Source organism: Tachyglossus aculeatus, chromosome 11, assembly GCF_015852505.1.
Source record: "Tachyglossus aculeatus isolate mTacAcu1 chromosome 11, mTacAcu1.pri, whole genome shotgun sequence".
NCBI lineage: Eukaryota > Metazoa > Chordata > Mammalia > Monotremata > Tachyglossidae > Tachyglossus > Tachyglossus aculeatus.
This window is the reverse complement of record NC_052076.1, coordinates 41,148,867-41,167,794: the sequence shown is the minus strand read 5'-3', so window position 1 is coordinate 41,167,794 and position 18,928 is coordinate 41,148,867. Positions and strand designations below refer to the sequence as shown.

The 18,928-nt window shown below is 43.3% G+C and overlaps 1 protein-coding gene across 1 annotated transcript in view; it reads left to right on the top strand.

Annotated features, from left to right (window-relative positions):
- The first annotated feature begins 573 nt into the window (after positions 1 to 573).
- Positions 574 to 18,928, top strand: part of MEAK7 (MTOR associated protein, eak-7 homolog) — a 30,176-nt gene continuing 11,821 nt past the window's right edge. The window contains exons 1-6 of the mRNA XM_038754125.1: positions 574 to 608; positions 3,221 to 3,411; positions 5,938 to 6,168; positions 9,726 to 9,870; positions 10,647 to 11,075; positions 16,179 to 16,297. Coding sequence (XP_038610053.1) covers positions 3,244 to 3,411; positions 5,938 to 6,168; positions 9,726 to 9,870; positions 10,647 to 11,075; positions 16,179 to 16,297 — 1,092 coding nt within the window. The 5' untranslated portion in view covers positions 574 to 608; positions 3,221 to 3,243. The remainder of the gene's footprint in view (positions 609 to 3,220; positions 3,412 to 5,937; positions 6,169 to 9,725; positions 9,871 to 10,646; positions 11,076 to 16,178; positions 16,298 to 18,928) is intronic.

Sequence of the window (18,928 nt, the reverse complement as noted above, 5' to 3'; positions counted from 1 at the left end):
ACAGACAAGTGGCAGAGGCAGGATTAGAACCCAGGTCCTTCTAACTCCTAGGCCCTAGCTGTATCCACTAAATTAAAAAAAAATGATGGCATTTGTTAAGCACTTACTATGATGATGATGGTGATGATGGCATTTGTTAAGCGCTTACTATGTGCAAAGCACTGTTCTAAGCTCTGGGGAGGATACAAGGGGATCAGGTTGTCCCACGTGGGACTCACAGTCTTCACCCCCATTTTCCAGATGAGGTAACTGAGGCTCAGAGAAGTGAAGTGACTTGCCTAAAGTCACACAGCAGACATGTGGCGGAGCCGGGATTCGAACCCATGACCTCTGACTCCAAAGCCCGGGCTCTTTCCCCTGAGCCACTATGTGCCGAGCACTGTTCTAAGCGCTAGGGTAGATACAAGGCAATCAGGTTGTCCCACAGGGGGCTCACAGTCTTAATTCCTGTTTTACAGATGCGGTAACTGAGGCACAGAGAAGTTAAGCGGCTTGCCCAAGGTCACACAGCAGACTGTGGGCGGAGCCGGGATTTGAACCCACGACCTCTGACTCCCAAGCCCGGGCTGTTTTCACTAAGCCACACTGCTTCTCAGTTTGTCCCAATTGTAAGTACCAGAGGACAGATTCCGACTTCATCTTTCTGTAACGTTGCCGTTCCTTAGCTCTGTTGTACTTTCCTGATTGCTTAATACTGTGGCCTGCCCACAATAGTCACGCAGTAAATAATATTGGTTAATAGCTTAGATAACATTTCTGTGCCTTAGTTTCTTTATCTTTAAAATGGGAATTCAGTACTTGTTCTCCCTCTTATTTAGATTGTGGACCCCTGTGGGACAGGGACTATGTCTGACCTGTTTACCTTGTATCTACCTCAGCACTTAGTACAGTGCTTGGCGCATAATAAGCATTTAACCCGACAATTAGTATACCACAATCAGTGAATACCCGTCCTCTCCATTGACTTGTAAGGTCAGCCTCTTGTTCTCCTGCCTTCTGTCAAGCAGAGGTTTCACTGTGCTCCATGAACTTCGCCGAAGTTCAGGAATGAATGAAAAATAGTGCGTTAATGTAAGCAGTTGTCCAGATTTGGAGTGTTGTTATCCGATAATTCCTGGCGTGTTCTGATAAATTCATTTGCATGCTCATAAGAAATGGATTCTTGGAATGATAGACCGTTACATTGCAAGTTCATTTTTGATAACAACTGCCTGAGTTTCTAAATGTCAGAAGAGTAATTGCCCAATGTTAATGTGAAAAAACCTTAGGGAGTTTTCTTTACTAATCTAATTCTGTTTTAATAATCAACTCTCTCAGCCTAGGTGCTTGCTCTTGGACAGTATGCTATGTCCACTGCCCTATTAAAAAATTAGCTCCTTGGGGCAAGAATCATATCTTTTTTTTAATGCTTCCCCCAGCACACAATATAGTCCTACATATAATAATAATAATAATGGTATTTGTTGAGCACTTACTATGTGCCATGCACTGTTCTAAGTGCTGGGGTAGATACAAGGTAATCAGGTTGTCCCACATGGGGCTTACAGTCTTAATCCCCATTTTTACAGATGAGGTAACTGAGGCACAGGGAAGTTAAGTGACTGGCCCATAGTCACACAGCTGATAAGTGGCGGAGCTGGGATTAGAACCCACGACTTCTGATTCCCAAGCCCGGGCTCTTGCCACTAAGCCACATATGACATAGTACGGAAAGTGGCTGCTGATTCTGTTGCATTGTATTCTCCCAAGCACTTAGCACAGTGCTCTGCACGTAGTAAGCGCTCAATAAATACCATTGATTGATATTCTTGATGAGAGTGGAAGTGTCCTAGATCAGAGTTCTGCAAACTTCCTTCCAGTAACCATAACCCTGCCACAGTTGCTAATTCAATTAGGAAATTGGGTAACAGCCATGTTTGCCCAAATTCACAAGCTTGAATGAGTGGCAGAGTAAAAATCACTGGTCTTTCTGGTTTTTTGACATATTGTACACTACTGTAAACGAAGAGTAGTGTGGCTTAGTGGAAAGAGTCCTGTACTGGGAATCAAGAGACCTGATTTCTAATCCCCTGCTGTGTGACCTTGAACAAATCCCTCAACTTTTCTGTATCTCAATTTCCTCATCTGTTAAAAAAAAATAAATCTGTTCTCTCCTTAGATTTTTAGCCAAGGGACTATGCTTGTGACAGGGACCATGCTTGATCTGATTGGATTGTATTTATCCCAGCAAGTCGCAGTATTTGGCAATTGGCATTATTTCTGTAATATTTCTATCATTATTACTATTATGGTCCTCAAGCTACTACCACTTTACCCCCATCTCTCAGGTTCTTGGTCTTGAAGCCTCAGGACTAAGGCTTATTTTTTTTGTTTCCGAGGGGAAATTTCATCACCAAGTTTCCCTAATGCTTCACACAATTGGCATTAAGTAATAGTTAAATTTTTCATTTGTTGGCATTATTTGAGTAGAAGATCAGGACTTTTAAAAACTATTACCTATTTTCCATTAAGCATGTAAATATTTCAGAAGGTTTCTTACTGGCCTTTTTTTTCCGTAGTCCCATCAGAGAAAGTGCCCACTCTGTCATGATTAGATAAAATACTGATACATTCATATAGACAGTTATATGTGTTCAGGAAAATTCAATCATTAAATCACACTGATTTTTTTCCATTAAAAAGCAAACAGCCCCAAAAAACTCAAACCTAGGATGGGAATTTGGATTGGTAGAATATATAATCCATTTTCCAACCAACTGTGAGCCCTATGTGGGACAGAGACTGTGTCCAATCTGTAAATACAGCATTTACGTAACCACTTAGCATAGCGCTTGGTGTATAATAAACCTTAACAAATATTATTATTATTGATCTTTTAAATTATTTTCATTATCACTCTCTTTTCAGTGTATTTAAACAACACACTAATTCTTCCTTAAGGTATATACAGTCCTCTAGATTGTAAACTTGTTATGGGCAGGGAAAGTGTCAGCTAATTCTCTTGTATTCTACTCTCCCAAGTGCTTAATACAGTACTGGGCATGTAGTAAGCACTTTGCAAATACCATTGATTGATTATATGTTGTGTTACTTTGATTTTTCTTTGTGTCCATAAAGGTTGGGCATGCGAATGCTGGCTGTTATAGTCTACAATATTTCTCTTTTACTTGGTTTCTAACTTTGTGTCATTTGCTGTTTTTTTTTTTAATTTTCCTCCCAGAATTCCTTCATCCTTTGGAAAAGATGGGGAATGTTGAAAGCAGCTCCTATAGGAACTATCATTCACAGTTTCTTCCCGAAGAGCAAACCGAGATTGATGGAATGTTTGATGCAATATCAGGTTTGAATGGATCATCTGGTGTAAAGGATGGAAAGACTCCCCCAAAATCTGTATCCCTGGAAATGCTGGAGGCAAGAATAATGCTAAATATTATTCTAAATACATCTTAGTATTTATGAATTAATGTTTCCATTTTAATATCAAGAACAATTTATTTTTCTTTATTTCTGGGGGTTTCTCTCATTGGTGAAAAGGAAGCTGTCTCAGACTAATATTTGAAACTGGGGTAGAGATAAGAACAAAAGTAGAAATAATTTCTTCATGGGCATTTAGAGTAGAGTTGTACTGTGGGATATGCTGCTTCTGTGGTAAATTGTCACAAGAGCAACCCAGTGGAGTTTATCAGTTTTCATCCACTTCAGAATCGCTCATCTTTTGATTTGTATCTCCTGATAAACTACTTTCATCTATCATTAATGCAAAGCTAGTTGACATGCCACAGCAAATTTAAAATGTATTATATTATCAATAATATAAATATAAATAATGGTATAATAATGTATCAATAATAATGGTATTAGTTAAGCGCTTACTGTGTGCCAGGCACTGTACTAAGCGCTGGGGTGGATACAAGCAAGTCAGGTTGGACACAGTCCCTGACCCTCATGGGGTTCACAATCTCAATCCCCATTTTCCAGATCAGGGAACTGAGGCCCAGAGAAGTGAAGTGACTTGCCCAAGGTCACACAGCAGACAAAGAGTGGAGCTGGGATTAGAACCCATGACCTTCTGACTCCCAGGCCAGTGGTGTATCCACTAAACCAAGATCTGTTGAAGTTTTGTCTCGTGACAAAACCAACTGTGTGACAGTCGATGACCGATGGAGTGGAGGCAAGGGGCAAAATTAAAATACTTATGTTAATTTCCAAGTACAAAGATCAGTTAGAAGACCATAACAAAGACTGACACAATTTGATTTAAGAACTGAAAATTTACCAGCTGGTATTTTCATTATTATTTTCCCGCTCCCTTAGCCTCACAGCACTTACGTACATATCCAAAATTTATTTATATTAATGCTCATCTCCCCTTCTAATAATAATAATAATAATGTTGGCATTTATTAAGCACTTACTATGTGCAAATCACTGTTTTAAGCGCTGGGGAGGTTACAAGGTAATCAGGTTGTCCCCTGTGGGGCTCACAGTCTTAATCCCCATTTTACAGATGAGGTAACTGAGGCCCAGAGAAGTTAAGTGACTTGTCCAAGGTCACACATCTGACAGTTGGCGGAGCCGAGATTTGAACCCATGACCTCTGACTCCAAAGCCCGGGCTCCTTTGTTGTGGGCAGGGAATGTATCTACCAACTCTGTTGTAATGTGCTCTCCCAAGCACTTAATGCGGTGCTCTGACACAGTAAACGCTCAATAAATAATAATAATAATGGCATTTGTTAAGCGCTTACTATGTGCAGAGCACTGTTCTAAGCGCTGAATCACATCAATAAATGTGATTGTTATTATATTCCAGCACTTATTATATGTCAAGCACAGTTCTAAGCACTGGCATAGATACCAGCTAATCAAGCCAGATGCAGTCACTGCCCTACATGAGGCTCCCAGTCATAGTAGGAGGTAGAATAGGCTAATTGGATCTTTATTTTAAAGATGAGGAAACTGAGGCACAGGGAAGTTATGTGACTTGCCCAAAGTCTTGCATCAGACACCTGGCAGTGCCAGAATTAGAACCCAGGTCCTCTGACTCCTCGTCCTGTGCTCTTCCATTATATGCATTGGTTCTGGGAAGCCATAGACCATTTTAGGTTCCTAACCTTACCTTACCTGTATAGCAGCATCAGTGTGACACATTCTGCTGCTTAAGCTTTTGCTGTTTCATCTGTCACTTCCCATTGTCTCCCAATATTGTCTGGAGAACATTTTGATAATTATTACTCTATACTAGAAGCTGGAACTGTATTCCCAAATTCACCCTTTCTTCTTCAATGGGTACTTATCACCAACCACGTGTTGGATTTCCGTAGTCCCTAATTTATCCTAAATGAATGAAACTTCATTTTGAAAGAGTAGAGCAAAGTTTGAGGGTATCATAATGGAATTTCCTTCCCTAAGTAGGCAGCTTATCTCAAGAAGGTAAAATGCACTTTTTTGAATTCAGTGAACATTTAAACGTTACCTTTTTTTAACTAAGGGAGCACTTATGTGCATATCTGTAATTTATTTCTTTGTATTAATGTCTGTGTCTGTCCCCCCTCTAGATTGTAAGCTTGCTGTGGGGAGGGAATATGTCTATTTTTATGTTGTATTCTCCCAAGTGCTTAGTCAGTATATGCTTAATAAATACAATTGACTGACAGACTCTTTTCTTTGCGTGCTTTTGGGATGTTTCAGTAGGAATTTAGATAATATAGAGGGCACTTACTGTGTGCACAGCACAATGTACCAAGTGCTTGGAAGAGTACAGTACAGTAGAGTTGATATACATGATCCTTTCCTCAAAGAGTTTAGAATTTAGCATTTCATAATGTATGAAATACTTCCAGGCAAAGTACAGCTACTTATCTGTGTCTGTGCAGAGCTTCTTTTAAAGTTGTGTCCTAATGAGTTTCCATTTTATCCTCCTCCCTATAAATAACAGGCTTATGTAGGTGAAGCTTTACCCAAGCTAATGACTGCAAGGCTCTACAATGGCATGAAGAATGTTGATTTAATGGGAAAATCATCTGGACCAAGTGAACACATTATTAAGGAACAGGGTATCGTTTTCATGTCGGACCTTTTAAAAGGAAATGCAGAAGAGAAGAGTGCCATGATCATGAAAATGTTATCTGCAGCTGAAGGACCTGTGAAAGGAAAGCACATTCAAGAGGTAAAGAAATGATGAAGCAAAATTCTGAGAAACCTATGGTTGTATGATTAAATGATTAAAGCAGAACCCCAAATCCTGCTACTATTTTTATTCCTTCAGGGTTTCTCAAAGCAGGGATTGAAGTTCCTTTGGAATTCTTCAGAGCCAGAAAATGCTGCTGGGGATGAGGGAAGATGAATTGGGGAGTGGGGTTGAAGGGTGAGGTAGGATATCTATAATATTTCTCGGAAAAAGGCAGTGATCGAAAATGGAGAAAGCGGGCAAGAGGAAGTGTAGAAATAACAATATCAACTATGGCCCCTGACTGAAAAATTCTCAAATTTTAGTCCCCCTAATAATAATAATGATGGCATTTATCAAGCACTTACTATGTGCAAAACACTGTTCTAAGTGCTGAGGAGGTTACAGGGTGATCAGGTTGTCCCACAGGGGGCTCACAGTCTTCATCCCCATTTTACAGATGAGGTAACTGAGGCCCAGAGAAGTGAAGTGACTTGCCCAAAGTCCCACAGCTGACTAGTGGCGGAGCCGGGATTTGAACCCATGACCCCTGACTCCAAAGCCCGGGCTCTTTCCACTGAGCCACACCTCTTCTCTCCTACTGCTGAATCTACCTTTTCCTGCTAAATTCCACTTACAGTACTATTCCTTCCTCAAACACTTTCCTCTTTGTATTACGGCAGATCTTCATCTTTCTGAATCCACCCCTTCCTCTTCATCCAAACTGATCAATAAATACGATTGAATGAATGAATGATCCAACCACTATTTCACCTTGACTTCTGTACTGGCCTCCTCGCTGACATTCCTGCCTCCTGCCTCACCGTCTCCAGCTCATACTTCACTCTGCTGCCTAGATTACTTTTCTGAAAAAGCATTCAGTCCCCATCTCCCCGCTCCTCAAAAATCTCCAATAACTGCTCATCCATCTCCCCATCAAACAGAAACTCCTGACCATCACCTTTAAGACACCATCAGCTTACCTCCTCCTCCCTCACCTTGTTAATCTACAACCTAATCCACACACTTTGCTCCTTTAAATTCATTTTTCTCACTGTCACACCGCCGACCCCATGCCCACATTTTATCTCTGGTTTGGGATTCCCTCCCCTTTTATATCTGACAAACCACCACTCTCCCCAACTTCAACGTGCCACTAAAAATAATCCCCTCCAAGAGGCCTTTCTTGACTAAACTCTGATTTCCCCACCCTGTTTGCCCTCCCCTGTGCTTTCCTTGTGCTATTGGGTGTGCACCCCTTAAGGACATTGTTAATAATAATAATGGTATTTAAGCACTTACTATTTGCCAGGCACAGTTGTAAGGGCTGGGGTGGGTACAAGCAAATAGGATTTAACACGGCCCCTGTCCCACGTGGGGCTCACAGTCTCAATTCCCATTTTACAGATGAGGAAACTGAGGCACAGAGAAGTGAAGTGACTTGCCCAAGGTCACACAGCAGACAAGTGGCGGAGCTGAGATTAGAATCCATGACCTTCTGACTCACAGGCCCATCTGTACCCACGACACCATGCTGGTTCTCTGATACTCACCCCACATAAAACACTAAAGTATAGATCTTTATACTCTGCCATTTCCAGTATCTGTAATTTATTTTAAATTTTGTCTCCTCAAGACTGTAAGCTCCTTGTGAGCAAGGATTGTGTCTACCAACTCTATTAGATTGTGCATTCCCAAGTGCTTAGTACAGATGCTCTGCACACAGTCAGCACTCAATAATTACCATTGAAGTTTATGAAACCAAGCGTCTGCTTTCTATGTTCAGCTCAGTCTTTTTACTCTCCATTCCCTTTCTTTCTAATTGTCCAAATATTTTTGGGTGTTTTATTGAATCTGGATTAGTCTCCAGGCTGCTACATTTTAAAATCCCTCCTTTGCCTCTGTATCTCTTGTAAAATCCCATCCAGCCAATTATGTTGATTCCTGATAATATTTTACTCAGTGAGTTGCCTTTATTCTTGACTATCTTGTAAAATCCTTAGGCGTGAAGTACGCTTGAGGTTTTTTTTTCTTTTTCCCTTTCAAGGTGTGTTTGTCTAATAGTTTACTATTTGAAACACTGTCTTTGAGGCTTGAGGATGATGTTGTTCCCTTGTTAGTTTTAGTTGGACTCACTCCTATCCACAGTGACTGCCAGCTCTGCCACCAGGTGTTTACAGATTCATATTTTAAACTGAGCGAGGGTGATCACCTTGACCCTTATTAATGATTTTTGAACGAATTTCATGTGAGCTACTGGGGTCCCTTGCTTGTAGGAATCCCTATCAGGGAATGACCCATTCCCAACGAGAATGGAGGGAGGAGGATGTCTGTCCTTTGTCTTCCTCTAGCTTAATGGTGCCTGATGTGGAAATGGCCTCTTAGACTGGGGCCCGATGTGAAACTTGGATTGTTCTGAGCTGATGTCTCATATCAATCAATCAATCAATCAATCAATCGTATTTATTGAGCGCTTACTGTGTGCAGAGCACTGTACTAAGCGCTTGGGAAGTACAGGTTGGCAACATATAGAGACAGTCCCTACCCAACAGTGGGTTCACAGTCTAAAAGGGGGAGACAGAGAACAAAACCAAACATATAACAAAATAAAATAAAATAATCTACCCCAATGTTTAGTACAGTGCTTTGAATATAGAAAGCGCTCAACAAATACCACAATTCTGACTCTAACCATTATCTCCCCCTCTCCTGTTGATTCAGCTGGGTTAGATCAGCTTCTGCTGTAGGTTCTGGTAGACCTAAGGTGTGACTGCTTACAGAAAGAGCCATTTTAGCTCCTGATGTGAACCTCTTAGGCCTTTGATCTAGATATGGTGACTGGGCCACTGATTTTCCGTTGAAAATCAGTGAGGAGAAGCAGTGTGGTCTAGTGGAAAGAGCACGGGCCTGACAGTCAGAGGACCTGAGTATTAATCCTGGCTCTGTCACTTGTCTTCTGTGTGACTTTGGACAAGTCGCTTAACTTCTCTGTGCCTCATTTACCCCATCTGTAAAATGGGGATGAAGACTGTGAGCCATATATGGGACAGAGATTGTGTCCGACCTGATTATCTTGTATCTACCACAGTGCTTAGTACAGTGCCTGGCACATAGAAAGTGCTTAATACCATTAAAAAAATCCAATGTAAGTGTGTGCTACTCATTCATTCATTCATTCGATCATTTATTCAGGAACAGTTCTTCAGTAGCACCTCAGTATTTGAACTGCATCTCAAGTTTATTTTTTGACCCCTTTGAAGCATTGATTTCCAAGCCCACATTTAATCAGTGCCACCCCAAAGCACCACCTTTCACCCCAGTTGGCACTAGCAGGATTTGGTAATCCCCCTTCCCATTCGCTAGATTGAAATAAAACATTTAGTTTTCCCGCTTCTAGACTGTGAGCCCGCTGTTGGGTAGGGACCGTCTCTATATGTTGCAAACTTGTACTTCCCAAGTGCTTAGAACAGTGCTTTGCACGCAGTAAGCGCTCAATAAATACAATTGAATGAATGAATGAATAAAGTGGTTTTAATGGTGAAATTATCATCTTAAAGTTTACAGAGGACCTGATTACGTCTGTGGTGCAAGTGTTGAACTACAGAAATGAGCTGAGAGGTTGGACTCTGGAAGCGATGCGAGACTCTGCTTCGGGAGTAAAGACGTTGGCCGCCCAGCTGTTCTCAGAACTGAAGTTTCAAGGTGAATAACCTGGGCTACTTGAGTGTTTCAGGACAGAACTACCTTAAATAGAAGGACAAATTCAGAAGGGTCCCTTTACGAACAGCAGAAAACAATGTGGATCAGAATTTGATGGGAAGTGCATAAAGCACGGGCCTGGGAACCACGGGACCTAATCCCAACTGCGTAACCGTGGGCGAGTCACTTAACTCTTCTGGGCCTCAGTTTCCTCAACTGAAAAATGGGGGTTCAATTTTTATTCCCCTTCCTACTTAGACTGTGAGCCCCTGGTGGGACAGGGATTGTATCCAATCTGATTAACTTGTATCTACCTCAGCGCTTAGAACAGTGCCTGACACAGAAGCGCTTAACAAATACCATAAAAAATTCAGATGAAGCCAAATCCTTTACTCTGCTTTTGCATAGGGAAAGTCAGATATATCTGAAGGACTCCATGGGTGGTGATGAACATTCTGAATTTTATTAGAGGAAAAGACTCTGTATGGGTTGTACAGAAAATGTTTTCTTGCATGTATGCTCTACGTTCTCTGTGAATGACAATGCCACTGCTGGGGCTGGTATGTCTTATCCTGCAGGGCATGCCGAGTTGACCAAAGTGGAAATGTCCTGCGCTGCAGCATCTGATGCTCCCTTGGCTTAGTGCCCTCCCAATGCCCCTCTCCTTCTGCAATTCAGTAGTGGCTCAGAGCAGCCCTTAAGGGAAGTATTAAGGAGGCTTTCGAGCTTTGAAGCGGACTCCCAGGAAGTTAACCTCTCTGTGATGTGCCTCGTTTCAGATGGAGAGAAGCCTGAGGGGCCTGCGATGCTTAATGCCAGTTGTGACAGAAAGGCCCTCGAGGACTGGGTATTCCGCGTTCCTCAGATAGCTCTCTATCTGAGTGTGGTCATCAGACACGGATTTCATATTTTACATCCTCACCCAGAGCTTGTCAACTTCATTCCAGAATGCAAAGGTGGTCAAGGAAAGGGCTTCGTTAGTGTCCTCGACCTTCCGTCCATTACGTACATCAATTCTCACCTCCCCACAGAAGTGCAGCATAAGTGGAAGCTGCTGTTTTCTTCTCAGGTGCATGGAGAAAGCTTTTCCCAGCTTTGTGGACACATTACACACAGAGGTCCTTGTGTAATGGTTGTAAAGGACTCCAGTGGGTACATATTTGGAGGTTTTGCGGCTGTCTCCTGGGAAGTTAAACCCCAATTTCAAGGTAAGGGTTCCTTTAGATTGGAAAACTCAAATTTGAAGTTCAGTGTGATAGATCTATCCCTCTTCTTGGCAAGAAGCAGGGTGGCCTAGTGGAAAGAGCATGGGCCTGTGTGTCAGAGGCCCTGGATTCTAATCCTGCCTCGGCCACTTGTCTGCTGTGGGACCTTGGGCAAGTCACTTCACTTCTCTGTGCCCCAGTTACCTCCATTTGTAAAATAGAGATTAAAGCTGTGAGCCCCATGTGGGACATGGGACCGTGTCTAACTTGCTTATCTTGTATCTATTCCAGTGCTTAGTATAGTACCTGGCACATAGTAAACACATAATTAACACCATAAAAAATATATGTTTAAAACTCATGAAGTTTAAGGGCAATCATCATTAAGGGGTAGAGTTATATTTTTCATTTTTAGCTCCCAAATATGCTTTTCCTAGCTTCTGGCTTCACACTAGCCCTTGGTACTCAAATAACTGAGTAGATGGTAATGTTCCGAGGGTTTTGCTAGTTGAAAGTTTTACAACTTTAATCATTTTGATACAACACAATCTAGTTGAAATTTTAAGAACTATTCGGTGTTTCTAACATAACCATTTCAGAAACTGCTTGCATTGGAAAAATATCTTAAGTTTTAGTGTAAGTGTAACTTGAATTTGATGTGTATGCAGTATTTACTGAGTTTTCTTTAATCCCCATAGGTATTCTTTTTCTTCACTTCTCAACCACCACAATGTATATTGCACAAAAAATATACTTTTTTCTGATCCCAGGGGAAGCATTTACATGAAAAGGAAATATCTCTTTTTCCCTTGTTTATTGCCTCTCCACCTTCCCCTAATACAACGTCGGCATCTTATTCTCCAGAATCTTAACTCCATAAATCATGATCCCTTAACACATCTACCCAACCCTCTACCTTCCCAAATATTGTAAGTCAGTCATATTTATTGAGCATTTACTCAACCTCTAATTCATTCATTCAGTCATATTTATTGACCACTTACTGTGTGCAGAGCACTGCACTAAGCGCTTGGGAAGTACAAGTTGGGCTCTAATAATTTTGGTATTTTCATACCGTTTTAAAATATCCTCAAGTCAAAAACTTTTCTTATCCCTGGCATTATACAACACTATAAATTTGTAGAAAATTAGGAATTTTCTTAGAAGGACTCTTCTAACGTTTCATGCTTGAGGGACAACAGTTGGACAATTAATGTCAAATTCTAAGAATTGAAAAAAAAGTCTTTGTGGGCAGGGATTGTGTCTGCCAACTCTTTTAGATTGTATTTCCCTAAACAGTTAGTACAATTGAAAAAATTGTGTAACTTGCCAAATTCCTCTGGCTTTATTGTTGATAAAGTACTGTTCTTTACATTTGTATCAGCAGTCCAGGAGATGGCATGGTTGCACCACTGTATTACCCTGACATAGTTCAAAAGCAACTTGGGCATCCACTCATGGTCCTGTTTGATTTTCAAATATCCCTGGGCATTTGTGCTGATCCAAAAACTGCACTTTAAAAATCAACATTTTTCCGGTGATTTCATGAATATTTGAATTCCTCTATGAGGACTGAAGTTTCCAAGAACTGAGTTTTTGCCCTTCAAAGGATTTACAGAACTTCTGATAGGAAAAAAAAAAAAACCACCATGCAAAAGTCTTAGGATTTTGTCATAATATAGAGAAGCAGCTTGGCCTAGGAGATAGACCACAAGCCCAGGAGTCTGAAGGACCTGAGTTCTAATCCCACAGCACCTCTTTTCTGTTTTGTGACCTTGACTTCTCGGTGCCTCAGTTACCTCATCTTTCAAATGCGGATTAAGACTGTGAGTCCCATGTGGGACGGGGACTGTGTCCAACTTTCATTCAAGCGCTTAATTTGTGCAGAGCACTGTACTAAGCGCTTGGTACAGTACAGCAATAGAGAGAGGCAATCCCTGCCCACAAGAAGCTCACAGTCTAGAGGGATTATCCTGTATCTACCTCAGCACTTGGAACAGTGCTTGACACACACTACGTGCTTACAAATACCATCATTATTATTACAACAAGATGATGTACAAGGCAAATATCTAAGCATTTCCAAGGGCTCTACAAGTTTACTATGAGTGTGAGGTGGTGGAAGTGCTTTCAACCTCTTTTTGGGCATGTTTTCATTGAACCTGCAGTAGGTAGTTGGGGTGGGGGCACAAACAGTTTGGGAATTCTCCAATTTGCGAGGATGCTTGTACATTGCATGAAAGCAGATTCTAAATTATGTGGTATTGTGCAGAATTCAAGTTATAGCAAGGGGCAGTCCAGGACTAAACTGTACGTATTTTTGTAAAGCTCCAGTGGAAAACTTTCAAGGTGCCCTTGGACAAAAGCAGTGTTTAAAGCTAAGCAGATTAAAACCCAATTTATGTGGGTAGGGCTGGGGGAAGTGTGCAGAGACCAGTGGGGTTCTGGCTCTGGGCTTCTCGCTGTGCAGAGCTATGGGTGGCCAGGAAAATTGTGGCAGCTTGAAAATCTCCTAGCCCAGAGTAGAGCTGCCATTCAGCCTGCCCAGAATGAGTTTGCTTGGATTAGGGTCTCCCTGACTGGCCCTTTTCCCTACCTCCAGAGAAGTGTTTTATGTGGCATTCAGAGCTGGATTGGAATGAAGTCTTGAGCAGCATGGGAGCAAAGTAGACCTGGGCGCAGATTGTGGTACAGTGGGTGCATTGGCATTAAAGGAGCTGAGGGTGTGTGCTAGGTGGTAGTAAGAAAGCAGTGAGGTAAGGCGGGAGAGCTATTTGAGTGCTTTAAATCCAATAGTAAGGAGTTTGGTGGGTGGGTAACCACTGGGTGGTCCTGAAGAGAGTGGAAATGTGGAATAGTTGGATTTTAGGAAACTGATCGGGGCAGCAGAGTGAAGAAATGACTGGAAGGGAAATAAACAGGAGGCAGGGAGGTCAGTGAGAAGGCTGATGTAGTAGTCAAGGTTGGATTTGAGAAGCAGCATTATGTAGTGGCTACAGCACAGGCCTCGGAGTCAGAAGGTCGTGGGTTCTAATCCTGGCTCCGACACTTGTCTGCTATGTGACCTCGGGCAAGTCACTTCACTTCTCTGTGCCTCAGTTACCTCATCTGCAAAATGGGGTTAGAGACTGTGAGCCCCATGTGGTTTGTATCCACCCCAGCGCTTAGTACACCCAGTGCCTGGAACAAAGTAAGCTCTTAGAAAATACCATAATTATTAAGTCATAAACGGATGAGCATGGTGGTAGTTTGGATGGAGAGGGAAAGGTGAATTTTAGCAATGTTGTGAAGGTAGGAGTGACCAGGTTTGGTGAAAGATTGAATATACGGGTTGAATAAGAGAGATGAGTCAAGGATAATGCCAAGATTATGGGCTTGTGAGATAAGGAGGAGAGTGGTGATGGGAAAGACAGGGGGAGGACTGGGTTTGAGTGGGAATATGAGGAATTCTGTTTTGAACATGTTAAGTTTGAGGTGTTGGTGAGACATCCAGATAGAGATGTTGTCAAGGAAGGAGAGAGTTCAGGGCTGGAGAGGTCAATTTGGTAGTTGAAGTCATGAGAGCAAATTAGTTCTTCAAGGGAGTGAATGTAGTTGGAGAGTAGAAAGGGACCCAGAACTGAGACTTCAGGAGCCTCCCACAGTTAGCAGGTGGGAGGCAGAGGAGCCTTACCAAAGAGACAGAGGAGTGACCAATGAAATGCGAGAACCAGGAGAGGACAGTGTCAGTGAAGCTAAGTTCAAATAGTTTCCAGGAGAAGGGGTTGGTCCACAGTGTCAAAGGCGTCTGAGAGGTTGAGGAGGATTTGGGGTAATATAATAATTGTGATTGTAAGTGTTTACTCTTTGTCAAGCATTGTACTAAGTGCTGGGGTAGATATAAAATAATCTGGTCCTACCTGGGGCTCCCAGGCTATATAAAAGGGAAAACAGAATGGAGTAGAGGCCAATTGGATTTGTCAAGAAAGAAAGGGCAGTTTCCATGGAGTGAAGAGCACATAGGCCAAATTGGAGGGGATCAAGGAAAGAATTGGAGGAGAGGAACTGAAGGCAGTGAGTATAGACAGCTCACTCAAGGAGTTTGGGGAGGAATGGTAGGAGGGAGATGGGATGATAACCGGATGGAACCGAGGGGCAAACAAGGGTTTATTTTAGGATGGGGGATTCATGAGCATGTTTGAAGGCTGAGGGGAACAGTAGAAGACAGTGAATATATAAGATGGGAGGAGTTGAGTTTGCGTAATTTTTGCAGTGGGACATTGCAAGCCAGTGGAGGGTTTCGAGGAGTGGAGAGGTGTGTGTCAAGTGGCACTACAAGAAGATAGGCGATTTGTGTACTATCGTGGCTCAGTGGAAAGCACCCGGGCTTGGGAGTCAGCGGTCATGGGTTCTAATTCCGCTCTGCCCCTTGTCAGCTGTGTGACTTTGGGCAGGTCACTTCACTTCTCTGTGCCTCAGTTACCTCATCTGTAAAATGGGGATTAAGACTGGGACAACCTGATCACCTTGTATCACCCCAGTGCTTAGAACAGTGCTTCGCACATAGTAAGCGCTTACCAAATACCATCATTATTATTATTATAGATTGGAGAGAGGCGAGGCTGGAGACCAGAGGAGGCTGATGCAATAGCCAGCCGTGATATGACTAGAGCTCAGGGGTGTAGCTGTGCAGGTGGCGGGCAAGGAGTGCATCCAGGAGCTATTACAGAAGATGTAGTTTTGCTTTGTGTTTGACTTGCTTGTTTCTTACATTTAACGTTGCACTTTTTTAAAAATGGTATTTGTTAAGCACATACTATGTGCCAGGCACTGTTCTAAGTGCTGGGGTAGATGCCAGCTCATCAATTTGGACACAGTCCATATCCCACATGAGGCTCACAGTCTTAATCCCCATTTTACAGATGAGGTAACTGAGGAACAGAGAAGTCAAGTGACTTGCCCACACAAAAGACAAGTGGAGGAGCTGGGTTTAGAACCCAGGTCCTTCTGACTCCCGGGGCCATGCTTTATCCACTAAGCCACACTCCTTGCTGTTCTTCCTTTGTCTCCACCCAAAGCTGAATGAGAAAAGTGACCTTTGTGTCGGTTTCTTGGAATTTTTCCCAGGTGACAGCAAATGCTTCTTGTTTTCTGTCTTCCCCCGGATTGAGGTGTACCCGTGCACAGGCTACAATGAGCATTTTATGTATTTGAATCACGGACAGCAGACCATGCCCAACGGCCTGGTAAGTCCTGGGGAATTTTTCATATCTCACCTTTCCAGTCCTACAGTATCGAGGCACTTTCGGGCGACACTTGAGTCAGTCGGATGCTTCATTATTTGTCATCCTTTCCTCTCGAAATCAAAGGGAAGTTGTGAGGGCTGGCTGGGTGATACACATTTCTGAATCAGCTCTTTTGCTTCTGGGAAATGGATGAATTGATAGCTGGACAAGTTCTTTTCTGTACGAGTTTATGCATAATTGCCTTTGGCGATTTGATTCCTTCCCACTCCAGGCAAAAGCCTGGTAAAATGTAAGGCTTGCGTAGTACCTTGAATTTCAGATCATGTAGGATCCACAGGGGACCCCACAGGGGATCAAGTGCCTTGTACTAAGAACTTTTTTTCCTCGTCTTTGAACATCTTTAGGATCAGCAGCCAGATACGGTCTAGTCTTATTGCTGCAGGGATTATTCAGATGACTTAGGGAACAAGCTATAGAGTTGCTCTCTTACTTTCTCCTTCCCTTGCAGAGGGGATGTAACTCTCTGTAGATTGCCATATTTTTTTAAAGCCACCAAAATGTTCACTGACCCTTACAAAATTTCACCAAGTGTTGTGGCAGTGATGTAACCGGAAGAAAAACAGTATCAGTGCTGGAGGTCATCATCATCATCATCAATCGTATTTATTGAGCGCTTACTGTGTGCAGAGCACTGTACTAAGCGCTTGGGAAGTACAAATTGTTAACATATAGAGACAGTCCCTACCCAACAGTGGGCTCACAGTCTAAAAGGGGGAGACAGAGAACAAAACCAAACATACTAACAAAATAAAATAAATAGAATAGATATGTACAAGTAAAATAAATAAATGAATAAATAGAGTAATAAATATGTACAAACATATATACATATATACTGGTGCTGTGGGGAAGGGAAGGAGGTAAGATGGGGGGATGGAGAGGGGCGAGGGGGAGAGGAAGGAAGGGGCTCAGTCTGGGAAGGCCTCCTGGAGGAGGTGAGCTCTCAGTAGGGCCTTGAAGGGAGGAAGAGAGCTAGCTTGGCGGATGGGCAGAGGGAGGGCATTCCAGGCCCGGGGGATGACGTGGGCCGGGGTCGATGGCGGGACAGGGGAGAACGAGGTACGGTGAGGAGATTAGCAGCAGAGGAGCGGCGGGTATGGGCTGGGCTGTAGAAGGAGAGAAGGGAGGTGAGGTAGGAGGGGGAGAGGTGATGGACAGCCTTGCAGCCCAGGGTGAGGAGTTTCTGCCTGATAATATAACTCAGTATATACCAGAGTGTATACCAGAGATCACTAGATAACCATCGATAGATAAGCAGTATGACATAGGGTTAGAGCACGGGCCTGGGAGTCTCAAGGTTAAGACTGTGAGCCCCATATGGGACAGGGCCTGGCAAGCGAGCGCTCAGTACATACCAGAGACGACTAGATAACCATCGATAGATAAGCAGTGTGGCATAGGGATAGAGCACGGGCCTCGCAAGCGAGTGCTCAGTACATACCAGAGGTCACTAGATAACCATCGATAGATAAGCAGTATGGCATAGGGCACGGGCCTGGCAAGAGAGCGCTCAGTACATACCAGAGATCACTAGATAACCATCGATAGATAAGCAGTATGGCATAGGGATAGAGCAAGGGCCTGGGAGTCACAAGGTTAAGACTGTGAGCCCCGTGTGGGACAGGGCCTGGCAAGCGAGCGCTCAGTACATACCAGAGATCACTAGATAACCATGGATAGATAAGCAGTATGGCATAGGGATAGAGCACGGGCCTGGCAAGTGAGCGCTCAGTACATACCAGAGATCACTAGATAACCATCGAGAGATGATAAGCAGTATGGCATAGGGATAGAGTACGGGCCTGGGAGTCACAAGGTTATGACTGTGAGCCCCGTGTGGGACAGGGCCTGGCAAGCGAGCGCTCAGTACATACCAGAGATCACTAGATAACCATCGATACATGATAAGCAGTAGGGCATAGGGATAGAGTACGGGCCTGGCAAGCGAGCGCTCAGTACATACCAGAGATTACTAGATAACCATCGATAGATAAGCAGTATGGCACAGGGATAGAGCACGGGCCTGGGAGTCACAAGGTTAAGACTGTGAGCCCCGTGTGGGACAGGGCCTGGCAAGCGAGCGCTCAGTACATACCAGAGATCACTAGATAACCATCGATAGATAAGCAGTATGGCAGAGGATAGAGCACGGGCCTGGCAAGCGAGCGCTCAGTACATACCAGAGATCACTAGATAACCATCGATAGATGATAAGCAGTAGGGCATAGGGATAGAGCACGGGCCTGGCAAGCGAGCGCTCAGTACATACCAGAGATTACTAGATAACCATCGATAGATAAGCAGTATGGCACAGGGATAGAGCACGGGCCTGGGAGTCACAAGGTTAAGACTGTGAGCCCCGTGTGGGACAGGGCCTGGCAAGCGAGCGCTCAGTACATACCAGAGATCACTAGATAACCATCGATAGATGATAAGCAGTATGGCAGAGGATAGAGCACGGGCCTGGCAAGCGTGCGCTCAGTACATACCAGAGATCACTAGATAACCATCGATAGATGATAAGCAGTAGGGCATAGGGATAGAGCACGGGCCTGGCAAGCGAGCGCTCAG